Here is a 27,502-nt window from a genome sequence, read left to right on the forward strand (position 1 = left end):
TAACATACAATATATTAGATATGTCTGACCGTCAATGGTCGTCGTTAGTACTGTGTATGATTTATTCTTAATCAGAGGAACTTATGGGTTTCCCGTCTTTGTTTCAGTACGGGTTACCAGTCTATATTGCCCTAAGTGTGTGGTCCAGTCCTCCTACTGGTATTGTCCGTCTGGGATCTGGCACCCAGGGACAATCCGTACCGGTTGGTTCAGCGGTTGATGTCCGGTGAATGGTGGTAATAGCCTTATTCTTTTGAAAAATTTTAATAGTAGGTGAGCAATAACTCTATGTAATCAATGTTTTTCTATTGTTATGATTTGATTTCATGTATGACCATTATGTAATTTGAGACTGTTCATTGTTTACACAGTTTAAATGAATCAATGACATCGTGTCTAGCCCTGATGAAGCGAAAATCCTTTTGCGAAACATGTTGGCTTTAGTCACGTATGAATTTTGAAATTTACTACTGGATGGTCATATGTCTGTATATATTTTGACAATGCTACTTTTAATCATATCTCAATAAATATTGTTAATTTTTTTATCAAACTTGTTTGATTTTCACCTACTAGACTCAGTATTTTCCTCTAAAGTCCCATTTATTTGAGGAGGGGTTATCCCTATCCCCCCCCCTTCTCCTTCTCTCTTTTTATGATATACACCATGTATTATAAATATGCAGGCATCCATCTATTACCTGAAGCTCTGGTCTCAGACACTCACCTGTTGTGGTCACTATTTCGCCCACTTCATAAACCCCTCCTTCCTCCACATCTTCTGGTTGTGGTGTGGGGATGTGCTTTTTATTCGGAGGTGGGGGTTCCTTGGTGTCCTCAGATGTCCCGAGTCTTTTCTCCCCTATGTGAATAAAAAAGAGGTATACTTGGCACACAGATATTTGAGGCCAGAAATAGTAATATGAAACATTGCTTGGAAGTGTCGTACAATTGTCTTTTTTGGCAGAGTTCCAAGCTGAAGACATTATTTTTTTGCCTTTCTAAAGCTGGAATACTTACCTTTTTTGTACAATTTTCACACATGGAGACACCCCCTAGTATCCACTGGAGCACCTGTGTGGGACACCCTAAAAAGTTTGTTCTGGTGTCCCACACTAGTGCTCCTGCGTCCAGATGTGTAAACAGCTGCTGAGTGTACCCTCCTTACATTGAATCAAGTTTGCATTTCATTCTAGTACAAACCCATCTAGACAACGTCATAAACTTATTTTAATACAAATAGGCCTGAACAAATGTAGTTAACCTGTATCTGCCAAAAACATCGTATTAGTGGTCGAATAAACGATGTACATGGAGCAGCATGCAAGTATAATAATGATAATAGGAACACACGACAACTACTTACTTTTTTGAAGAACTCTCTTGATATTTCTGTATTGATCCTGCTCCCTCAATTTCAGGTCTAAGTAGCGTTTTCTCAGTTGATCCTTGGAGCATCATACCTCAAAATTCCTGTGCAGACTTTTCACATCTTTAGCCATGATCTTGGCTATTCTGACATTTGGGTTTGGCTAAGGTCCATGCTTCCCATCATAGTCGGCCCTCTTCAAGATGTCCACCATCTCTATAAAGGACATATTTGAGGCCCTAAATCTCCTCCGGGATTGGGACGTTCGTGGCTCCGGGCTTTCGTCGTTGCTGCTCTCCTCTGCATGCACTTGCTCTTTCTCCGCCATGTGCTCTCCCACTGTGCCGAAAGACAAGGGGCGGGGAATAAACTAGAAAGAACATCAGGGGTGGGCGGAGTTTCACACATGCGCAGTGTATATAAAGCACAACACGCGTGCGTCGTATGTATTGGAATATCGGAAGCGCCGATCGTTAGAACGAAGGTACAATTTTAACTTGGTGCATCAGTGGCCTATACTGCTTATAGATTGAGGCCTATATTGGGACAAGATTAGGAGAGTTTAGCCTGACATTAGGGTTTGTCTTGTGTCGTGTCTTGCAGAGAAAATTGATCTATTGAATGATCCCCATATTCATTGATATGTACAGGGAGCTGCCCTGCCTGTGGCAGGTAAACCACCCCTTTTATAACAATAAAACAAAGAGGAAGGCATCGCTGAATCAATTGCTGGAATTTGTGAAGCCGGTGATCCCCACGGCAGACATCCAATATTTAAAGGCTTTAATTGGTGGCATGAGGAGCACTTTACATAGGGAGCACAAGAAGGTCCAGGATTCCCAGAGATCAAGAGCTGCAGCAGATGACATTTATGTCCCCAGGCTGTGGTACTATGACAGACTGCATTTTCTGGCAGGCCAGACTGAACCCAGGCCAGCACTCTCCAGTCTTCCTTCAAGGCTTCCTTCCACCCCAGCTGAGGCTTCCGACGTCCAACCTGGGCCTTCCAGCCAGGAAGAAGTGGTGGAGCCCAGCTTGAGCCAGGTATAGGATTGTTCAACATATTTCTAGTCAAATAATTAATGATGTTAACTAGATGTTATTATTGATCAGTAATTTGTGATTTTACAAAGTGTTTTACATATCAATAGACAGTAGTGGCCACAAATGATTGGGACAAGAATGAAAAATGCTGGGATCAGAATGATAGTCTTTTCTATTTATTAACATTCAATTTGCAACAGTCATGAGCTGAAAATTGTGTGTGATTGATGAACCAAAAACTAAAACTATGTCCCTTTTTCATACACAGGAAAGTCTCAGCCAGGAGGAGGCTGTGGAAAGTGGCAGCCAGGAGGTGGCGGGGGTAAGTGGCAGCCAGGAGGTGGCCGGGCCCAGTAACCTGCCCAGGAAGAGGAGTAACCTGGAGGAGGCAGCACTTGGCCTATTTCAGAAGGCTACTGCGGCCCTCAGAACCCCCCCCCCCAATATTCAAGAGGACTATGCCTAAATGGCAGCCTGCAAAATGCAGGAAATGGAGGAGGGCCAACGCCTCTTATGTGAGGAAGTTATATTACAAGCCCTAAATAAGCGGTTGAGGGGCGAACTCACAAGCCAAAGCCACGTTTGTGAGTTCAACCATGGTCCTCCTCCTCCTCCTCCTCCACCTCCTGCCACAACTACAACACCAGAGCCACAGCCTGAAAGCAAGCGTGGAAGGAAGACAAGAAAGTGATGGCCTGGGTTCCGTCTGGTCTGACAAAAGATGCAGGCTGTTGTAAGACCACAGCCTGGGGACAGATATGTCATCTGCTGCTGTTCCTGATCTCTTGTAGTCCTGGACCGGATTGTGCTCACTATTATAAGGACTCCTCAGGCTACCAATTTTGACTGTAAAATAATTGATGTTTGCCCTGGGGTACAAAGGCTTCGCAAATTTCACCAGTTTCTCCAGCGTTGCCTTCCTCCTTATTTTGTTATGACCCAGAATAAATGGCTATTTTTCTTAAATACTTGCCTATCTGTTTTACTTCAAAAAGGACAGTTTGTTTGTGAGTAGGCAGGTACATTTCAAAAATGCAATGTTAAATTAACAAGGGACACCAACACCAACCTCCTTGAGGTTAAAAATACAAGATAATAATGGTGTTGTGGTAACTTGACACACAACGCAAGAAAAAATGATGGAGATCACTATAAAAAAAAAAAATAGGAGATCTGGAAAAAAATATATATACATATATATATATATATATATATATATATATATATATATATATATATATATATATATATATATATATATATATAAACAAAAATGCTAAACATTATTATGGAGATCTGACGAAAAAAAAAAATATTCATAAGATCACGAAAAATAATAAAGAAATCAGTTTGTCAGAACTCTGTGTGAATATCAGCAGCAAAACAACTTCATTATTCTAGCATTATAAAGAAGAAGAGAATGCGCTGCATTAAAAGATTTTAAAATCTGCAGCGTGACGAATGTGCTATCTCCATTACAAACGCTAGTTTTACCAGAACGAGCGCTTCTGTCTCGTACTTAATTGAGAGCATGCATGGAACTTTGTGCGTCGGAATTGTGTACACACGATTGGAATTTATGAGAACGGATTTTGCTGTCGGAAAATTTGAGATCCAGATCTCAAATTTTGTTTGTCGGAAATTCTGACGGAAAATGTCCAATAGAGCCTACACACGGTCGGATTTTCCGACAACAAGCTCCCATCGAAAACTGCATACAACTAAAAGGCATTTCCTGAAAATTCAGTTTGAATGGTTGGTGTTTTTTCATGTTGCTGAAGACACAATAAAGTAGAAGGCCTTCTATCTGTTAAATGGTATTTTGTAAAATTGGATGCGTTGATGCAACTCATTTTATAAACATTGGATAGATGTTATGTATAAATATGGTGCAGTTATATGTAACCCATTCTTTTTACTGTGTATTGTATTTTTTCATAGTTAATGTTTTTCTACTTTTTGTAAACTAATATAATTCAACTTTGAATCTTAATGCAAATAATTGTTACTCTCTTATGCCTTTAAAGTCCCTATTTTGTAAATTTACTTTTCCCATTGCTGCTTGTTCCCTATGACAATGGCAAGCTCTGCTTCCTTTTTTTTGACAATCCCTTACCTTCATAAATGGGCAGAACCGATTTTTAAGATGCATCCCCCATTGTCTTGGGATTGGAAGTTTTCAATTTTGAGAATTTACCATTACCTTCCCTTAATAGCGCCCTCAAATATGTAGCTGTATTATATTGTAAGGGTATTGTAACGACATGACCACCACAGATATGTCACCTAAGGACTAGAAAACCAGTTATGCATGTGTTTTTATTAGATCTGTGCACTAACCTCCTCATTCCAATTTTCCATCTAGTCAACAGGCAATGTCTGGATGACTCATGAAGAGATGGAAACATTAACGGCAACAACCAAACCTGTAAGCTGTCAATCTTTTTTACTCTGTTCATCATCATTATTTAATTTTCAGTACCCATTTTTGTTTGTTAATGATGGTTGTCGGACAAAGCAAACCATACCTCTCCTATGTGGCTTTTGCATTTTTGGGGTATTCCAAGGCAAACTAGGAGATATAATACAATGCTTTGGGTCTGCCTTGGCAATCAATTTGTTGTATAGAAACAGGTATCAGTGACCCTGCATAGAAAGTCTCATTTGTGCCATTTATACCTCTGAACTCACATGAAAATTCAACATAATCATAGTTAAAACTCTCTTGAAGATGCATACCCTGCTCCCCTCTGCATCCATCTTTTTTTCCCACTCACTGCATGTGCTTTAAATGCTTCTAATATACGTGTAAGTTAATGTTTGCCTATATGTCTGCTGAACTAGTTCTCTTATTGCTGCTTGCTCACCACTTGACTTTCTGATTTGTTCTTTTTAACAACCTAACCACTGTCAGGAGACTAAGGAAATCAGCTGGGAACAGGTAGGTGGGTTTGTTGTAAGGTTATCTCCAAAAGAAAATAATTATTCACATCTAAATTGTTATTATAACTGCTCCTGATTAAACAGATGATAGGTGAAAGCTCTTAGCAGTGTCACAGAACACCTACTGTTGTATGTGCATACTGTTACATGTAGTTGTGTTAAAAAAACATGCTATATTTTGTGGGCTTACTTCTGGCCTCCAGTGTATCCAAAGGGCTAAAGACATACACATTAAATATAATATAATGCCTAAGAGAGGCAGAAGATACACACAATATGCCAGCCACAGTGCTCACTAATTTGCGTTGCTGTCATAGCAGTAGCACTGTACAAACATTGTGATCATATTGAGCTAGGAAAAATCATAGGAATGGCAATACATGTGAAATAATTTTCCTTACACCCTTGTTGAATAAGGAAAGTGAAAATATCTATTAGAAAATAATTTTGAACCCACTATGTGGCTTTCTAACCAGAGATAATTGCGCCTTAGGAAAAAAATGTATATGAATTCACCCCTATATCAATACATTCGCTGCCCATTTTTTCCAGCCTGTGCCAATTTTCATTATGGCTTGCCATTTTTTGCATATATAAAAACACTCAAAATAATGGTGACTGAGGTATAAATATACAGACCTCACAGAAATGTTTACAGTTTAATGCCAAGCAAGTATAAGCGAAGCTCTTTGATCCAGTTATGTACGTATTAAAACCATATACACAAATATGTCTTCATAATGGCATTTAGTGCACAACAGCAGAGAGGGTAGACCACAGTGAGCTAATCAGACACTGTTATCTTGTGGAGTGCAGTTGGTCTAACGCCGCAAACAGAGCACTGAGGTGACAACATTAGACCCCTTTCACACTGAGGCGGTTTTTATGCACTTTACTGCTAGAAATAGCCTCTGAAAAGCGCCTGAAAACCGCCTCCCATTCATTGCAGTGTGTCCTTTAAAACTGGGGCGGTGCGCTTGTGGAACGTTACAAAAAGTCCTGCAAGCAGCATCTTTGGGGCGGGTTGGGAGCGCTGTAAATAGCGCTCCCAAAACGGCCTGCCCTTTCCAAAGAATGGGCAGCGCTTCCAAAGTGCCTTATAAGTGCTTTGAAAGCTCCACAAAACTGGACTTTTTAACCTTGCTTTCAAGGTAAAAACCGCCCCGCTGGCGGGCGAAAAGCACCACAAAAGCACCGCTAAAACAGCGCTAAAGACTTAGACCCCTTTCACACTGAGGCGGTTTTCTTGTGCTTTAGCGCTAGAAATAGCCTCTGAAAAGCGCCTCCCAGTCATGCAAGCAGCATCTTTGGGGCGGGTTGCAATGAATGGGCAGGGCTTCCAAAATGTCTTAAAAGTCATTTGAAAGCGCCTGAAAACAGGACTTTTTACCTTGTTTTTAAGGTAAAAACCGCCCTCCTAGCTCCCAAAAAGCGGCGCAGAAACGTGCAGCTCTTTAGTGCTAACGGCCGGGCGCTGCAGTGTGAAAGGGGTCTTAGTGGGGTTTTTTATAATCAGCTTTTTCATTATTCAGTCAGCAGGCTGGGGACTGAAAAGTGATACCGCTAGGTTACATTCTGTTACCTTCTCATGGTATGACTGTAAAATTTTCCTATTTTGTTGAAATTTTAACAATTCAGTTTTGAAGCCTGCTCTGCTGAGCTGAATTTCTATTATATCCTCTGCACTCAACTTGTGCCAAGAATCCCTGTTTCAGCAGGGCAATGAGAAGGTCTTGTGAGAGCTGGGGTGGCTAATAAAAAAATACTGCTGTCAAGGGAGTGGAAGAAGAACAAGAATGAGACTAGGGAAAAACATGAGAAGTGCAGATGTATCAGAAGAAATTGAAGCGGGAGTTCAACTTACAAAGGCACTATCTTTCAGTGCCAAGATAAGGTCATCTAGTGCCCAAGGTGAAGTTGCCAATCTGAGCCCTCTCCTCTGTATTCTGCGTACTTGACCATGTTCTGCAGCAGGGATCCCAGCTGCAATCACACTTGTCTGAGTGTCACTTCAGAGCTTCAGGTCCACCAACTGGGCTCAACAAGCACATGGTGACATCATGGGACCTCCCTCTTGTTCTCTGCCTCGGCCAATCTCATTTTGCTGATTGTGAGTAGCAGTAGACCAGTAACTAGAAATCACAGGGCTCCACATACTATTTGCCATTGCAAGTTGAATATTAATTCATATGCTAACTGTGAACTATGATCCACATATGCAATGTTATATTAAGTTTTCAATGGGGCATTGTTGAATAGGGAATGTATAGCACAGCATACAGAAAAAGGCATTGCGGAATAGAGAATTTACAGTTCATAAAATGAAATGGTGCGGAACAGAGAATGTACGCCACAATAGACAAGATGACAGGATGACATCATTGACAAATTCTACCACGGTGCATTTACTATTAAACTAATTATAAAGAATATTATTACATGAAAAACATTGCAAAAATTGATATAGTTCAACTGATATTGTGACAGATGTCCTAATTTCAACAGTGATCCATTCAATAAACATCCATCCTCCAACAAAGTGCTTGGTGCTCCAAAGTTCATAGTAAAAGTTCCAAAGTGCTCCAGGTAAATATGTGCAGTGTGGCACACACCCCTCTTGTACCCTTACTCACCTGAAAAAATGGACCCTCAGCTTTTCAGTCCGGTGTGGGTGCCACAGATCTTCTCTGTCCTTTTAAATCCCCAACTTGCTGCTTCTGTAAACAGCTTGAATCTTCACCGTGCTCAATAAAAAGAGAGAATTCTCATAGTGTAGTATTTTTAAAATGTATTATCAGCGCAATTAAAATTCCACTTACAGAGTTTCAGGGAAAAACAGGCGTTGTGTAATAGTAGGAATCTCCTGGGTTCGCCGCAGCCCGGCGTGCTTTCCATGGACAACGGAAAGCTAAGGGTCCATTTTTTTCTGGTGAGCAGGGCTAAAAAGTGGACCTTTACCGTCGTTTTAGCAGCGCTATTCGGCCGCTAGCGGGGCATTTTTAACCCCCGCTAGTGGCTGAAAAAGGGTTAAAAACCACCAGCAAAGTGCCACTGTTGTAGCACCGAGCACTTTATTGGAGGATGGATGTTTATTGAATAGATCACTGTTGAAATTAAAGCAGAGTTCTACCCATTTCTGTGTTTATTGAAAAGTCAGCAGCTACAAAAAGTGTAGCTGCTGACTTTTATTAAAAAGACACTCGCCTGTCCCACGATCCAACAATGCGGCCGCCCGAAGCCTAGCTTCTCTCCTTCTCCTCGCCATGGCGCTGGCATTGCAAGTGTGGGCAACTGGCTGTAACAGCTTACAGCTTACAGCTTCACAGCCGGGTGTGCACTGCGTGTGACCTGTGACGTGTCCCAGAAGATTGCAGGGAGGGAGAGGGGAGAGGAGAACTTCCGCTCGGCGCCGCAGCCCCAAGAGCGGAAGTGGGAGATGGGTACCTGTTAAAACTAGGTACCCGCCCCCCCCCCAAAAAAATGACATGCCAAATGTGGCATGTCAGAGCGTCAGGTGTCCTTAAAACGGAAGTTCTACTCTTGGGTGGAACGCCACTTTAATGCCCCGTACACACGGTCGGATTTTCCGATGGAAAATGTTCGATCGGAGCGTGTTGTCGGAAATTCCGACCGTGTGTGGGCTCCATCGGACATTTTCCATCGGATTTTCCGACACACAAAGTTGGAGAGCAGGAGATAAAATTTTCCGACAACAAAATCCGTTGTCGGAAATTCCGATCGTGTGTACACAAATCCGACGGACAAAGTGCCACGCATGCTCAGAATAAATAAAGAGATGAAAGCTATTGGCCACTGCCCCGTTTATAGTCCCGACGTACGTGTTTTACGTCACCGCGTTTAGAACGATCGGATTTTCCGACAACTTTGTGTGACCGTGTGTATGTAAGACAAGTTTGAGCCAACATCCGTCGGAAAAAATCCTAAGATTTTGTTGTTGGAATGTCCGAACAAAGTCCGACCGTGTGTACGGGGCATTAGACATCTGTCACAATATCAGTAGAACTGTATAATTTTTTTCACTTAATAATATTTTTTATGATTGGTTTAATAGTGAATGTACTGCATGCGCTGTAAAATTTGTCTTTGAGTTAGTGATATAGCACTTAGTGAACAGCAGCTGCAGGAAATGAGTTACATTATTATTTAGCACATAGCGTGAGTATTTATACTTTTCACAGTAGACAGGATGAGGCAGCATGGAGGATGAGGCGGTATGGAATAGGTGACGTCCATCCCAGAACATGCAATGGAATGGTGCAAAATATTTACAGTGCAGTGCACAGAGTGAGGCGATGTGTAATAGGTAATGTACAGTGCAGCACACAGATTGCACTGGTTTGGAATATAGAATGTGCACCGCGGTGTATAGTGCATATGTGTGTTGTGGTGCAATTTATTATTGCACCCCAGCACATATATTCAAAACACTATAGCATACCACAGCACACGGATGCAAATGCTCTATACCTTGTGGTGTGCCACATTTTAAAAATAGTTCAGGCCTATGTTTTTGTGCTTTGAGAGTAGAGGTCGACCGATATGGGTTTTTCTCTGGCCGATGCCGATGCCGATATATTAGGCCGATTTTTTTTTTTTTTTTCTTTTTAATTTTTTACCTTCATCTCATAAAATCTAACAGTTAGACCCCTTTCACACTGGGGCGTTTTTCAGGTGCTTTTGGGCTAAAAATAGCGCCTGTAAAGTGCCTGTAAAACGGCTCCCCTGCAGTCTCAGTGTGCTATCCCGAGTGCTTTCACACTGAGGCGATGCGCTGGCAGGATGTTAAAAAAAAAAGTCCTGCAAGCAGCATCTTTGGAGCGGTGTATACTGCTCCTCCACCACTCCTGCCCATTGAAATGAATGCGCACTGCTGCCGAAGCGACTGCAAAGCGTTTCGGCAGCGGCGCTTCAGGGGTGCATTTAACTCCTTCCTCGGCCGCTAGCTGGGTTATAAGCGCCCTGCTAGCAGCCGAATAGCGCTGCTAAAATGATGGTAAAGAGCCGCTAAAACTAGCAGCGTTTTACCGTCAACGCATGCCCGCTCCAGTGTGAAAGCAACCTTCAGTGATACGGAACATTTTTTACATTTAAACATTTATTAAACAAAACAAACCTCCAATCAGTTCACTTGTATGTAGAATTTAGATAAAAAAAAATATAAAAAAAACACCTCTCTTAAATATTAAATACACAAAAACAGGTAATTAAAACTTCTGGATGAAAAAAAATGGGCTAAATTTACTGTTTAGTTTTTTTTTTAATTTATTAGTGTATTTTTTTTTTTTAATTGCATTTGAAAGACCGCTGCGCAAATACCGTGTGACATAAAATATTGCAACAACTGCTATTCTATTCCCTAGGGTCTCTGCTAAAAAAAATATATATAATGTTTGGGGGTTCTAAGTGATTTTCTAGCAGAAAATACAGGATTTTTTACTTGTAAGCAACAAATGTCAGAAAAGATTTAGTCTTTAAATGGTTAAACTGAGAGCTTCTACACACAGAGCTCAGTTCATTCATAAGTGTAAACATTGTATCCTTCAGGTTCTTTTTATCAGATTTGGCAGGCTGCCCAGAGAGGGGGAGAAGTCGCTTCACACAGGCAACTTGCACTGACTTCTATTTTGCAAGTCGCGCTGAAGCTATATCGGCTTTTTTTATCAGCACAATCGGCCGATGCCGATTAAGTAAAAAACACCAAATATCGGCCGATATATCGGCCGGCCGATATATCGGTCGACCTCTATTTGAGAGCACATTCAAAATAAATAAGTTACTTAATGCAATGCCTCTTAACACATAATTATGTGTTACAGTACACATGTTCTGGTGTGGACAAGCATTTATAGGCACCCTTAACAAAATACTTAACAAACTCAGCACCAGATGCGAGGAAGCAAGTGTCTTGTTTATCGGACACACATGCAGGTGAGCCTCTGAAAAATCTTGCCAAGTTGCCAGTGCCTCAATGCCACTCTGGATTACTGCTCCACTCAATCCACTCTAGAATACTGAATGCAGATTTTAAACGAGTGCCAAAATGCCATTATAACACAATTGTGGCCTGGGCCAGGGTGCTGGCTTTCTTAATGATAGTGAAACACTGGCCAAGTCAACTCCTGTAGTGATGGGACAGCATTCTTCCACCCATTACTCCTCTTCCACCCCCCCCCACTCCCCATGAAAACACTTCATCCAGGGCAGCTTCCCCTCCTGCCCTTCGCCTTGCCCCAGCCCTGTATCTTATTTATCTACTTCTTTCTCTCTCATCTTTCGCCAGCAGTTTGCATTTGGTCTGAGAGACCTAGCATACTGGGACTGTGCAGCTACTGACAGCCTCCCACTCTTGCTGAGCCCAGATACAGAACCAGGACTAAAGCTGTAGATTGTGACATATAGATGTGTGTGACTGAGAAGTCAAGCGGAGCTCTCAACAAAGAGCTGACTGTCCTCCCTGGCCTTCACCTTTAGTAATATGACAGCCTCGGGCAATAACTAACAGGAGAAGTGCTGAAGGAAATTAACATGATACACTACTACAAGTGTGATGATTAATACACTACTTTTGCAAGTATGATGATTAATGTGGCACGACTATTCCTTGTAAAAGATTATTCATTTTACCTGTTACTTGGAGAAACGGCAGTACACTGACCTTCCCAGTGAATGGCTGTGCGGGGGGGGGGGCGTCAGCTCACATCTGATCATTGGAGGACAAGCAGGTTGTGCTCTCAGCACAGCCAGAAAACTGGCCACGCTGGGAAGGATGTGCTCTCATGCCTGGTGTGGTCAGTTTGAAATAGAGCAGTGGGGCTGGCAGGATCACCAGGTATTTCACACAAAGGAAGCACTATAAAAATACTTTTTAACACAATTATGTGGTCAAACATAGACAAAAGGAAAAAGAAAAAAGGAATATGAAACATTGGGGTAACATACTCTTTAAGTTTTATCATGCGCTTGTCTTTAAAGGGGTTGTAAACCCTTATGTTTTTTCACCTTAATGCATCCTATGCATTAGGGTAAAAAAACACCTGGCAGTGACTGGCCCCCCAGCCCCCCGTTTTACTTACCTGAGCCCCAGATTTCCATCAGCGACGCGCTCTCCCTCTCTCCACGGGTCCCAGCTCTTGATTGGACAGATTGATAGCAGTGCAGTCATTGGCTCCCGCTGCTGTCAATCAAATCCAATGATGCCGGGGGCAGGGCCGAGTCCAGCATTTGTGTCTATGGACGCAAATGCTGGACTCGGGAGTGCCCCCCGCAAGGTAACCCCCCTGGTAACTATCCCGGGAGAGCGCTTCTCCTAGGGGTTTTTTTTTTTTAATTTTAAAAAAGGGTTTAAAATTACTTTAAATTGTAATCCGTTAAGAGCCCAGAATTTTATTGTTACATTTTAGAGTCCTTCTCATTTCCCTCGTGTGTGTACTTCTGGGACCTGACATAATTCTGACAGCTGTGGTCCCAAACTATGTAGCTAAGTGATAGCCATCAGCTCTTTTTGAACTAATCAACATGTACACCACAACTGATACTTTATGTTAGGCACCTCTGTCAGAAGCAAACCTAGAAAATAGAAATGTTTTGGGGGGAATTTTTGTTCTTTTTTTGTTTTGTAGTGCAAGTGTTACAAAATAACAGACATACTTTATATATTGTCACTGGTCCATTGAAAACTATCACTGATAGTACTTGAATAGAAGCATCTATTTTTTTTTTTTTTTACTTTAAGATATATATCAAATTAAATAACTGAGAAGTCAATGCCAACGAAAGAAAGCTTTTTTGTTTTAAAGAATTGAATATACAGTATATATTATGTCTGTATTGTAAGCAATAACAAAGATATTGTTGGAATATTAGCCCCAAATCTTAAATATGAAAATGGTACTGAAGCTTAACTACCCGTAGTTTTTAAACCACCATAATTCCCTACAAAAAAAGAGTTGCACTGCTTGTGTGAAACATGTCTCAATAATTCAGTACAGAAAATATAAAAGAGATATAACACTCTACCTCCTATAAACAATTACAAATCCCATATAGCTCATCAAGGAGCCCTCTGAAATGTAAGTACCGATTAAAGATGATGTATAAACTGACAAGTACATGTAAATAAAGATTTCACAGCTGTAGTAACAGTATAAACTAATTGTACTTATAAACTCCAAAAAGTATTCAGCAAGAGCGCCTGTCTGGGGAGATGCCAGGTTCTATAAATTTAACAAAAGATATATGTAAGATACTGTAATCATAATACCAGTGGTGGCCACAAAATGTGGTCTGATTGTGCACTAACCACCTATATACCAAACATAACTATGAACACCTAACCAATATAGTGCCAACATACAAAACTAATTTAAGTGTAATAACTGCTGGCATAAGAAAAGAGAAGAAGATTGTAAAACTAGATAGATCCTGGGAAGCCCATACCCATATATTGCTGAAAAAGTATTTAGGGTATTCACAGATCAGCATCACGCATATTGTTGTATGTAACCATTTCAGTTAATTTGCTAATTGCATGACATGCTTTGTAAAGGTAATGTGCAATCATGCACATGCCAAACAGGTTCATGAAAATGATCAGGAAGTGTGCTTGGAATATTTTGTTGTGGAATAATTTTAATTGTTTTTAGGGGTTGGCATGTCTCTTTAATATTGCTGTAATAAATAAATGTTACATGTTTTACACAAGCAATAAAACGGATTGCCTTTTTTGAAGAGATTGTGGTAGTTTCCTATCTAGTTTACCAGAACACAAGGTGGTGTGGTTCTTGATTTGTTGAATTCTGGAGCTTAACTGGGTAAAATTTTGAGGAGTATTTTCTATTTTTGTTGATGAGGCTTACCTATCTTACTCATTGTTTTTCATGAACAGATCCTGGCATACGGTGACATGAATCATGAATGGGTGGGTAATGACTGGCTACCTAGTCTTGGATTACCCCAGTATCGCAGCTACTTTATGGAGTCCTTAGTGGATGCCAGAATGTTAGACCACTTGAACAAAAAAGAGCTTCGAGGACAACTTAAAATGGTAGATAGCTTTCACAGGTCAGTACTATACCAGCCTGCTTTTGTTAAAGTGGAACATAAGTTAAAAAATTAAGTCCTGCTAAATCACATCATGCTGGCTCCTTTTGCAGGTATAGCTATGTAAAACATTAAAAATAAGTACATGTACTATTTAAAATCCAGTAATACACTGTCTCACCCAGCTCCGAACATGCTCAGTTGCTCTCTATTTTTTGGCACTGTGCTGAAAATGTATAAGCCAATATGCTGATAGCCTAAAGATTTAAATGGTAGCCTCCGGCGAGAAGAAACAGCAACAACGCTGGAGGCAATTTTACAGCACACACTAATTTTGGTAGCATAATTATTCATGTAGAATGTATAATCCCTGCTATAGAACAATATTTTTTTATCAAGTTATAGGTACAGTTTCCGAGCTGTGGCTCTATGTGTTTCCTTTTGGACACATAGAGCAGGGCTTGGGAGTGAGCATGCACCAGTGCCCCCATAGCAAGTGGCTTGCTATTGGGGGGCACTTGTCAAGAGGCGGAGCCATGCCCGCCCAGCGGGGTACCCAAAAAGAAGGGAATCGGGGCTGCTCTGTGCAAAACTATTGCACAGAGCAGCTAAGTGTAGCATGTATATTATAAAAAATAAAAAAAGAAAGAACCTTTAATATCACTTTAATGTATCAGACTTTAAATTCTGAAAGCCAATGACTTTTGGGGGAAAATGGTTCGGCAGCTTTATCCCCCTATTGGATAGCCATGAGTTATCACTTTGCATTCAAATTTGTTCTATCATTTTGAGATTCAGACCCCTTTCACACTGAGAAGTTTTTCCAAGCGCTTTTGCATTAAAAAAAAAAAAAAAAAGCGCTTGAAAAGCTCACTATAACTGCTTCCCATTAAAATCAGTGGATGCTTTCACACTGGGGCGGTGCGCTTGTGGGGAGGTGAAAAAACTCCTGCAAGCAGCATCTTTGGAGCATGTTTGAAGCGCTAAGGGCACTTTCACACTGGGGCTGAGGGGAGAAATTAGCGGCGCTTTACCGTCGTTTTAGCAGTGCTTTTTCGGCCGCTAGCGGGGTGCTTTTAGCTCCCGCTAGCGACCAATGAAGGGGTTAATAGCGCCTGCAAAGCGCCGCTGCTGAAGCTCTTTGCAGGAGCTTCACCGGCGCTGCTCATTGAAGTCAATGGGCAGGGGGCACTTTGGAGCGGTGTATACACTGCTCCTAAAGCGCCCCAAAGATGCTGCTTGCAGGACTCTTTTTAATGTTTTTAAGCACACCGCTTCAGTGTGAGAAAGCACTCGGGCTATCACACTGGAGTGACAGGAGAGGAGGATTTGCAGGTGCTATTTTTAGCACTAAAACGCCTGTAAAGCGCCCCAGTGTGAAAGTAGCCTAAAAAAAACACCCCTCTCCATTGAAATGAATAGGAAGCGCCTAAAAAGCGCTTCAAAAGTGTCTCAAAATGGTTCTTGCAGCAGTTTTTTGAGTCACGTGACCTCAAAAGCGCTCCTGAAAAGCACCGAAAAAGCGCTCTGCATTTTATAGGCAGTTTTCTAGCGCCTCGGTGTGAAAGGGGTCTTAAAGACTCTTTCCTGGACATCCTTACTATATTTATACCATTACAATATTATTGACTAAATACAGTGTTACTAAATTGGTAACATTCCTTGATGTACACTTTTAACTTTGCTGTTGCTGTTTAGGGTTAGCCTTCATTATGGTATAATGTGCCTGAAAAGACTGAACTATGACAGAAAGGATCTGGAGAGTAGGCGAGAGGAAAGCCAAAATCAAATTAAAGGTAAGAGGAACACAAAAAGATCTTAACCACATGTTTATCAAAGGCTTTGCAGTATTTTATTTGATTTTTTGATCTTTGAACCTTTATACCCCACAAACCCTTCTTCAAATAGAGGTCTTCCAGGTCTTGTAGAGTATTGTAGAGCATTAACTATTTGACCCCCCAGGCCAATTCTGACATTTCTCTCATACATATAAAAATCAGCATTTTTTTTGCTAGAGAATTACTTAGGACCCCCAAACATTATATATTTGTAAGCAGGGACCCTTGAGAATAAAATGGTGGGTGTTGCAATTTTTTATGTTACATGATATTTGGAAATTTTGGAAAAAATACACTTTAACCACTTCCCGCCCAGCCTATAGCAGAATGACAGCCGGGCGGTGGTTCTGTTAGCCTTACATATGATGTATTTCAGGATAACATGCCAGCGCGCGCAGTGCGGCGTTCAGTGGTGCTGTGTGTCACTCTGACACACCGCATCTCTGATCATGGTAAGGAGCCTCTGATGGAGGCTCCTTACCACGTGATCAGCTGTGACCAATCACTGATCAGCTGATCACAACGTGAACCAGCAAGTGACGGTAAATGGCTTTCCTCGGTTTCCTGATCAGCGGCTCTCCCTGTCAGAGGGAGGGTCTGCGCTGATAATCAGCACATTGATTATCAGCGCAACCCTATGAGAGGTGCCCATTAGCTGCCAATCAGTGCCCATCAGCTGCCAGTCTGCGCCCCATCAGTAACGTCTGTCAGTGCCCATCAAAGTGTCAATCAGTGCCCATAAATGTGCCAATCAGTGCCCATAAATGTGCCTATCAGTGCCCCATTAGTAATGCCTGTCAGTGCCCTTCAGATGCCAATCAGTAATGCCTGTCAGTAGCTCCTCATCAGTGCTGCCTATCCAGTGACATCTATCAGTGCCACCTATCAGTGCCCATCAGTGCCGCCTATCAGTGCCACTTATTACTGCCCATCAGTGCCACCTATCAGTGCCCATCAGTGCAGCCTATCAGTGCCACCTATCAGTGCCGCCTATCAGTGCTGCATATCAGTGTAGCCTATCGGTGCCCATCTGTGCTGCATATCAGTACCGCCTATCAGTGCCCATAAATTCTACATATCAGTGCCTCCTCATTAGTGCCCATCAGTGACACCTTATCAGTGCCACCTCATCAGTGCCCATTAGTGCAGCCTCATCGGTGCCCATCAGTGAAGGAGAAAACAAAACTTTATAACAGAAATGAAGAAAAAATTTTTTTTTTTTAAATGTTGGTCTTTGTTTGGCAAAAAAATAAAAACCCTAGTGGTGATCAAATACCACCAAAAGAAAGCTCTATTTGTGGGAAGAAAATGGCAAAAATTTAGTTAGGGTACAGTGTTGCATGACCACGCAATTGTCATTCAAATTGCGACAGCGCTGAAAGCTGAAAATTGTCCTGGGCAGGAAGGGGGGAAAGTGCCCGGTATCGAAGTGGTTAATGAATTTTAGGCCTAGTTCACAATGGCATTGAAAGCAAGAGTTTGAGGGGCGTTTTTAATGCTCCTCAAATGTCTATGCAGTTGGTAATATGGCCACGCACAGTGCTGTTCACTTTATGAAATCATGAAGTGTTAGCTGCTCTTCGCTTCAAAATTGACGGTTTGTGTCGAGTTTAAACACTTGCCGACCATGCTATAGCCGAATGATGACTACAGCGCCTCCCAGAACCGCGCCTGCTGCAGCACGCACCCAGGCTCTTTACCACATGATCAGTTGTGTCATATAGTTACATAGTTACATAGTAGGTGAGGTTGAAAAAAGACACAAGTCCATCAAGTCCAACCTATGTGTGTGATTATGTGTCAGTATTACATTACATATCCCTGTATATTGCGGTCATTCAGGTGATTATCTAATAGTTTCTTGAAGCTATCAATGCTCCCCGCTGAGACCACCGCCTGTGGAAGGGAATTCCACATCCTTGCCGCTCTTACAGTAAAGAACCCTCTACGTAGTTTAAGGTTAAACCTCTTTTCTTCTAATTGTAATGAGTAGCCACGAGTCTTATTAAACTCTCTTCTGCGAAAAAGTTTTATCCCTATTGTGGGGTCACCAGTACAGTATTTGTAAATTGAAATCATATCCCCTCTCAAGCGTCTCTTCTCCAGAGAGAATAAGTTCAGTGCTCGCAACCTTTCCTCATAACTAAGATCCTCCAGACCCTTTATTAGCTTTGTTGCCTTTCTTTGTACTCGCTCCATTTCCAGTACGTCCCTCCTGAGGACTGGTGCCCAGAACTGGACAGCATACTCCAGGTGCGGGCGGACCAGAGTCTTGTAGAGCGGGAGAATTATCGTTTTATCTCTGCAGTTGATCCCCCTTTTAATGCATGCCAATATTCTGTTTGCTTTATTAGCAGCAGCTTGGCATTGCATGCCATTGCTGAGCCTATCATCCACTAGGACCCCCAGGTCCTTTTCCATCCTAGATTCCCCCAGAGGTTCTCCCCCCAGTGTATAGATTGCATTCATATTTTTGCCACCCAAATGCATTATTTTACATTTTTCTACATTGAACCTCATTTGCCATGTAGTCACCCACCCCATTAATTTGTTCAGGTCTTTTTGCAAGATTTCCACATCCTGCGGAGAAGTTATTGCCCTGCTTAGCTTAGTATCGTCTGCAAATACAGAGATTGAACTGTTTATCCCATCCTCCAGGTCGTTTATGAACAAATTAAATAGGATTGGTCCCAGCACAGAACCCTGGGGAACCCCACTACCCACCCCTGACCATTCTGAGTACTCCCCATTTATCACCACCCTCTGAACACGCCCTTGTAGCCAGTTTTCAATCCATGTACTCACCCTATGGTCCATGCCAACGCACCTTATTTTGTACAGTAAACGTTTATGGGGAACTGTGTCAAATGCTTTGTGTCCAATCACAACTGATCACGATGTAAACACAGTGCCAGTTATCGCCATTAGTTTCCTCACGCTGTCACACCATGTGGAGAGGAAAGATCCAAGTGTGAAAGGGGACATCTACATTGACAATCAGGGCACTGATCATGAGTGTCCTGATTATCAATGCAGCTCCAACAGTGCCCATCAGTGCTGCCTAACAGTGCCCATTAGTGCTGCCAGTCAGTGCCCTTCTGTTCTGCCTATTAGTGCCCATCAGTGCAGCCTCATCAGTGCTTCCTCATCAGTGCAGCCTATCAGTGCCCATCAGTGCAGCCTCATCAGCGCACATCAATGAAAGAAAAAAAATGACCTGTTTGCAAAATTTTATAACAAAAAATTTAAAAAACAGCGGTGATTAAATACCACCAAACGAAAGCTCAATTTGTGTGAAAAAAAAATGATATTGGCCTGGGCAGGAAGGGGGTGAAAGTGCCCAGCAGGCAAGTGGTTAAAAGGAGTTAAAGCATTTCAACTCCTTCCATTCAATGCCATGATAGCGCACCGCTGTTTACATATGTGGGTGGGACCAATGTGCGCATTTGCGTCTAAGCTTTTAAAAGGGGGAGGGGGCATTCATTTTTTTATTGTTTATTTTATTTATTTATTTAAATTTTGATTAACTTTATTGCTATCACAAAGGATGAACAACGTCCCTTGTGATAGCATGGGCAGTGACAGATACTTTTTACTGTTAGACCCCAAGTCTCTCCTCTGTCCTCAAAAGCATCTGATCAAACTGAGATTGGTTTGAACAGATGCCGTCACAAGCTGGTAAGTTTGTAAACAGCAAACTGAAACCCAAAGTGACAAAAATCCTCATCACTTCCAGTTTCATAGACCATAGAGATGATCAGGGAACTTCCGTTCTTCCCTCATCTCAATTGGCAGAAGGGGAGAGCCCGGGAAAGTGGGGGAAGGGGGAGAGAACCACATGTAAAAATGATCCAGCGGATATTTAGCTGCACAGATTGCTTTTACATAATTCGGTTTTGCCGGCTGAACAAAAAGATACCAAGGTCATGATTGCAGTTGCAATCATGACTCTGGTAGGGCCACGTAAACTAGAGGATGTATGGGTACCTCATATGAGTCCAGTGGCTAAAGATACAGATACCCTTTACATCCAACCTGGGATAATAAAAGTCTTTGTGCACAGCAACAGTAAAATTTATATTTGTCAGAAATAGGTCCTCAGATCCTAAATATCTGAGCATTTACTTTATGGGTGTGATCTGTCAAGAATTGCTATCATTCCAGCTGGTTGCATAGTATTTCATTTTTGCAGCTGTTATTATTGGGTAGTTTTTAAATTTATTACAAAACAAAATAACTACATAAGAAGGCTGTCTGATGGGAGTGATGGTGTTTGAAATGTGACACATACTAGTTCCGGCACAGTAAAGCTATTCGCATGTCACTGTCCTGGAAATAGTATGAATTCCTTGAATTAGGAAAAGCCATTTGCAGTAATATCTTCTGTGTTCTCCTGCAGATGTCATGGTCTGGTCCAACGAGCGGGTAATGTGCTGGGTTCAGTCTATAGGACTGAAGGAATATGCTAATAACTTGCATGAGAGTGGAGTACATGGAGCCCTTATTGCGTTAGATGACACATTTGACTTTAATGATCTAGGGTTGCTGCTACAGATCCCAACGCAGAACACACAGGTTAGTGTATTGGACTTGCCGTTTTTGACTGGTATGTGTAAAGCAGAGCATTCATGAAAAATGTGTAGAGGCTTTATAGCATCACTGAAAAATCAGACCAGATTTAAATTTAAATGTTTGGTAATTGGTAGTAAATACAAAACATAGTATTAAGCACCCGTCAGTATAAATGCTGATGATACATGTTACAGGGGGCCTGCATAAAGTATATGTAAACCCAATCACTACAATCTTTTATAAGCATGGTAATGTGATTTCAAAAGTAATTTTTTAATCATTTTAAATATGCAGCTTTCATTAAAATAATGCTGGTGACCCAGCTTTAAAGGTTCTTTTTCAAGCACATTCTGAGCTTAAGAAAGGACCCATCCTCCAAGTTGTGCTTTTTCAATGACAATTTGTCACATGGGCTTCCAGTGGAGACTACAAGTATTCACTTCAACACACATTACTCAGGCAGGGGTTTCTGATAAAAGTGCCCATGCATGCTTGGAGCCTATGTACACCTGGTATAAAGATCTTGAGCAGGCTTCGGATTAGAGCTATGTCACTCCCACTGTCTGCCTTCAGTGCAATATATGTACCTCTCTACAGATTGCTAAGGCACACGTAGTGCCCTGTGAGATGCCAGAGTGGCAGAGCATCCTCAATCATTTTTATATCCGATCAGCCCCTAACCTGTCCACCTTTAGGAGATCCCTGAAAACTCACTTATTCAGGGAAGCCTATCCCACACCCACCTAACAACTGTCCCCGAGCCACCTCCATCAAATCATTCCCCGCATCTATTACCCTTTGTACCATCACCCCCCTTTAGAATGTAAGCTTTATGAGCAGGGCCCTCCTGTCCCTTCTGTATTGCACTGTACTGTAATTGTGCTGTCCCCCCTCTACATTGTAAAGCGCTGCGTAAACTGTTGGCGCTATATAAATCGTGTATAATAATAATAATAATAGTTTTTATCAAGAACAAAATGTGTAAGCAGGCTCCTTGTTGTATCTGCTATTTGTAAGCTTGAGTTGTTTTAAATTTGAAATATTGACAGGCTACCTTTTAAAGACACAAATAGGTTAGCATATGTATACCAATTCATTATTTATGACATACAGCTGTGCTCATAAGTTTACATACCCTGGCAGAATTTATGATTTCTTGCCCATTTTTCAGAGAATATGAATGATAACACAAAAACATTTCTTTCACTCATGGTTTTGGCTGATTGGCATTCTCAATTCCTTGGATATCTTTTTATATCCCTTTCCTGTTTTATACAGTTCAACTACCTTTTCCCGCAGATGCTTTGACAATTCTTTTTCTTTCCCCATGACTCAGAATACAGAAACATCAGTGCAGCCCTGGATAAATGATGTTGACTCATTGACCTTTTATACACACACACACACACACTAATTACAAGCAAACAGATCACAGGTGAGGATGGTTACCTTTAATAACCATTCAAACCCCTTTGTGTCGAATTGTGTGCATGTTATCAGGCCAAAATCACCAGGGTATGTAAATTTTTGATCAGGGTCATTTGGGTAGTTTCTGTTGCCATTATGATTTAAAAAGAGTAAACACAGTTGATTGATAATAAATGGCTTCAGCCAATCACTAACCATGAGTGAAAGAAATGTTTTTTTGTGCTATAATTCATATTCTCTGAAAAATGGCCAAGAAATCATAAATTCTGCCAGGGTATGTAAACTTATGAGCACAACTGGCAGAATTTATGATTTATAAAGAAAAACCCACAAATACTTTAGGTGAAATACAGGACTATCTGAAAACATGTAGTGTGGCTGTTTCAAGATGAACAATAAGGAAGTACTTGAAGAAAGATGGGCTGCATGGTCGAGTTGCCAGTAGAAAGCCACTACTACGCAAATGCCACAAAATATCCTGCTTACAATACGCCAAACAGCACAGAGACAAGCCTCAAACCTTCTGGCACAAAGTCATTTGGAGTGATGAGACCAAAATTGAGCTTTTTGGCCACAACCATAAACGCTATATTTGGAGAGGAGTCAACAAGGCCTATGATGAAAGGTACGGAGGTGGATCGCTGATGTTTTGGGGATGCGTGAGCTACAAATGCACAGGAAATTTGGTCAAAATTGTTGGCAAGATGAATGCAGTATGTTATCAAAAAATACTGGAGGAACATTTGCATTCATCAGCCAGGAAGCTGCGCATGTTACGTACTTGGACATTCCAACATGATAATGATCCAAAACACAAGGCCAAGTCTACCTGTCATTGAATAAAGTGAAGGTTCTGGAGTGGCCATCTCAGTCTCCTGACCTCAATATTATTGGGCCACTCTGGGGAGATCTCAAACGTGCAGTTCATGCAAGACAGCCCAAGAATTTACAGGAGGCTTTTTGCCAAGCGGAATGGGCACCATCTGAGAAGAGCCTCATCCACAAAGACCACAAAAGACTTCAAGCTGTCATTGATGTTAAAGGGGGCAATACACGGTATTAAGAACTGGGGTATGTAAACTTTAGATTAGGGTCATTTGGGTAGTTTCTGTTGCCATTATGATTTAAAAAGAGTAAACACAGTTGATTAATAATAAATGGCTTCAGCCAAACACTAACCATGAGTGAAAGAAAAGTTTTTGTGTTATCAGTCATAGTCTCTAAAAAATGGGCAAGAAATCATAAATTCTGCCAGGGTATGTGAACTTATGAGCACAACTGTATATCACAGGTTGGTTCAGTTCAGGATGTACAGTGTTGTCTGCAGGAATCTCCAATCTATAACAGGTTGAATCTTTAACTTCCTCTGGATTGTTTCTTTGATGATGATGTTTTTTTGACTTTTGTTGACAGGCTCGACAAGTGTTGGAAAAGGAGTTCAGTAGTCTCATTTCAATGGGGACAGAGCGACGACTGGATGAGGTCAGCAATGCACACAATCTCTACATATGTAAATGAGTAAGGTTGGCAAATGAGCAAACAGTGTCTTACCTTTTCTAGAACTATAAGTTGTAGTTGAAAATGTCATTTTATTTGTTTGTAATGCCCTTGAAGACTCCATCTTGAAGTCCATCCTTTTCTTACTTAGTGCACCCTCAACCCCACCACAAAGTAAATTTTCCAAATTACAATATTGCATTGCAACTATTAAAAAAAATGTTACATTTGCAGGTACGTTTGATGTTAAGGCCATGCTACTGAAAAAATTAGGGAAGGTTGGGACTTAGGTCTTCCCACTTATGTTGTGGTTGTTCCCTCTACTCCTGTTTTCCTAATCATAAATTAAGGGACAGTATATAGGTATATTGTGTTATGCTGCTGCATTCAGGAAACTGGCAAAACAAAGCTTTAAGGACAGCCTAGTATAACTCCTACTCCCAGCCTGTCTGTTTTTTGCTAGTGGTTCAGTCCTTTGAGACTCCTTCCTTGCTTACTCTGCAAGACTAATCCAAAAATATTCATATAAATGGGACTTTATAGGTGCCAAACAGCAACAACAAATTAAAATCTCCCCCTTTAGTTTCTACCAGAGAAGGGATTTTAGCTATTGACTTGCAATATTTACTGCACATCCAGTTGTAAGGTACCAAATATTTCCTCTGTCTTCCTGACAAATCTGACAGTGAAACACGTTGAATTGTAATACGCTTACTCTATGTTTTGGAGAAGCCTTATGTGGTAAACACAACATTAAAGTTGTACTATGTATGAGGACTACTATCTCCAGTGGCATTTAGTCTATGTAAACATAAAAGGTAAAAGATGTCTATACGTATAATCGGGGTGGATTCAGAGATATTTTCTTACTGTGTAATATAATGTATTTACTACAAGCAATTATATGTACTGTATGTAAAATAAACTTTTAGTAAGTTAACTATTTTTAGGCAGAGTATTGGTACACCATGGGTTATAGGTGTGTACCTTCAGGTGATTGGACACTTGCCAAGGTTTAGAGAACACACCTCCCCTGTAACTTTACCCCACTCCGTGAGTCTTCAGTTTTGTGCTAGTGTCTGAATGTGATGGACCTCATTCACAAAGAAAGGCATCCTTAGAATAACTAGTTTATTATTTTTCTTTATTGTTTTATCTTCTGATTCATTTGTCAAACCCACACTGTCTTCTAATGACAACATAGATGCAGTGTATCCAGATCAGCACAACCTCAGTAAAACCTTGTGAGCTGCACCTGTATCCCACACTGTAGGGGTGGTCTGTAATGTTGCTTTGGGCATTGGATCCTGTACGGGCGTGCACCTTGGCACGTGGTGCAACACATTGAGTTAGCTACAGGGTGCTATACAGGTCCAGGGCCATGATCCATCTCTATGGATCCCAGTCCCTGAAAACCACTTCGGGTGTATTCCCACTGTGACGGCAAAACCTAGACTTTATTTTCAGCCCAGCATCATGGACAGGTAGGACAGGTTCACCCTGGATCTCTGATTGTTAATGTAAATACAGGGCTATGTTTGGATTGTGAAAAGGTGCATCTACCATGGGAATTTATTGCAGCCAAGAAATGTTAATCCAAACAATCTTTAAAAGAAGAAATGTTTATTGAACAAAACAGATTAAAATTGGTCTATACATAAAAATGCTATATACATATAATGGTATACAATGCCATCTGCTTTTCTATCAACAAGGAATAATAGTAACATACACCATGCATCAACAGATAGTTGGATTGCCACCATATTTTCTCAGTGCGTTTCAATTATAGTCAATCTTCCTCAGGGGATGTCAGGTGGAGCATGCTTAAATGTACAAAATAACAAAGGGACGTGGCAGGATGTGATACAGGGAGGATGTGCTGCACCTGAGCTCTGCTCTTCACTAATCCTTTTGGCAATCCGGATATCGCAGACCGGACTTATACCCACATATACTTGGGGCTAACTGGTCCCTCCATCGGCTGGTACAGCTCTTGAACCTTTGTATTGCCCCTGGCAAAAGAAAATCAGGTAAGAAAGTGCCGCCACAGGCCCGTACTTCCCCATGGGCCGCCATGTTGACTACGTAGTCAGCCACCTCATACTCCTCCAGTGTTACGGCGGGCACTTAGACGGCACCTGCAGACATGGGAGGCATTGAGCCCTCCTCTGCCAACCTGATGGCTGCCATTACATTGCTTAAAGAGACTCTGACCTCCAAAATAGACACTGTCACCACGGAGGTCAGCCTCATAAGACATGATATGGACAAATTCCGTTCCCGGCTGTCTGAGGCTGAGTTCCGCATCTCTCAGGTGGAGGACACTGTCCACACTGACTCCAGGGAGCTGCGGATCCTGCAGAAACAGGTACAATCCCTGCCCGAAAAGACCATGGACATGGAGAACAGGCTCTGTTGCAATAATTTGCGGGTGGTGGGAATCTCTGAATGTGCTGATGGTGCCAAACCCGTGGAATTTGTTGAGATATTCCTCACTACTTGGCTAGGCCTCACCGACCTCCCTCGTACCTTTGCAGTAGAAAGGGCTCACAGGGTCCCTACCACACCACCAATACCCAGAGCCCCACCCAGGCCCTTTCTAATAAAGCTCCTGAATTACCGGGATCGGGACAGGATGCTGGTGGCTGCCAGAAATACACCTGAGTTGACCTTTGATAACACCAAGGTCTCTCTGTACTCGGATTACTCCCCTGAAGTTCAGCAGTGGTGACGTTCCTTTACAGAAGTCCGAAAATGCCTTCGGGAAAAGGGGTTGGAATACAGCCTCCTGTACCCCAGCAAGCTCAGGATTGTGGATGGAGGTTCCACGTGCTACTTTGATACCCCGGGGCCACGGGCACCTGGCTAGATTCCCGCTGAACCCACCCTGAATCTCTCAAACAGATTACAAATTTGCCTAATGCAGTATGTCCTGAAACATGTTCCTGATTTCTACCGCATTTTTCCGGAGCGGAGCAAGTTGACCCCATTTTGCACTTTTATCGTTGGAACTGGTCCAGGTATAGTTGGGGTTCCCCCTGGATTCGGATCCACTTGCATCATCCCTGCGTGGACAGTCCCCACGGGATGGGAGATCCATGTTTTTTTCTGACTGTTTTGGGAGCAAGCCCTGCACCTAGTTCTCTACTTTTTGTTTTGTTGTTTTTCTCTATGGGTGCAAGGGTAGGAAGTTTTTTTCAAAAGTTTTTCAGTTTTGTTTGAGGGGACTGGGTGATTTTAGGTGCTATAATGATATCTGTGTTATTGCTAATGCCTAAGCTTGATCTACTATGTAGACTCAAACAGAAAATAATTTCTCTTAGGCCCGGTTCACACCTATGCGAATTGGATGCAGTTTACACCGCATCTAATTTGCATGACATTTTAAAATACGTTCATTTGAATGAGGCTGGTTCACATATGTGTGTTGCATTCGTGAAACACTGAACAACTACCTTGTCAATTAGCTGTGAAAACGGAGCTTAAATTCGCATCGCACATGTGTGAACCTAGCCTTACTTATTGTTATAAATGCAGTGTATGGGTTTGATAAGGTTCTGCTGGCCGCAGGTGTTTGGCTACTAGCTAATTATTGATTATGCCTAAGCTTGATCTACTATGTAGGCTCAAACAGAAAATAATTTCTTTTACTTATTGTTATAAATGCAGTGCATGGGCTTGTCGGGGTTCTGCTGGCCGCAGGTGTTTGGCTACTAGCTGGTGTAGTGGCTCTATTCTGACTTTTTTC

The 27,502-nt window shown here is 41.7% G+C and overlaps 1 protein-coding gene across 8 annotated transcripts in view; it reads left to right on the plus strand.

The window, feature by feature from the left end:
• PPFIA3 (PTPRF interacting protein alpha 3) overlaps positions 1-27,502 on the plus strand; it is a 715,578-nt gene that overhangs the window by 650,000 nt on the left and 38,076 nt on the right. For 5 of the 8 annotated variants that reach the window (XM_073602297.1, XM_073602300.1, XM_073602299.1 and 2 more), the window contains 6 exons: positions 4,779-4,841; positions 5,328-5,354; positions 14,262-14,437; positions 16,115-16,212; positions 20,654-20,829; positions 23,668-23,736. In XM_073602297.1, the coding sequence (XP_073458398.1) occupies positions 4,779-4,841; positions 5,328-5,354; positions 14,262-14,437; positions 16,115-16,212; positions 20,654-20,829; positions 23,668-23,736 (609 nt within the window). The remainder of the gene's footprint in view (positions 1-4,778; positions 4,842-5,327; positions 5,355-14,261; positions 14,438-16,114; positions 16,213-20,653; positions 20,830-23,667; positions 23,737-27,502) is intronic. The other 3 variants (XM_073602301.1, XM_073602304.1, XM_073602303.1) reach the window with 2 other exon arrangements.

Source organism: Aquarana catesbeiana, linkage group LG10, assembly GCF_042186555.1.
Source record: "Aquarana catesbeiana isolate 2022-GZ linkage group LG10, ASM4218655v1, whole genome shotgun sequence".
Lineage (NCBI taxonomy): Eukaryota > Metazoa > Chordata > Amphibia > Anura > Ranidae > Aquarana > Aquarana catesbeiana.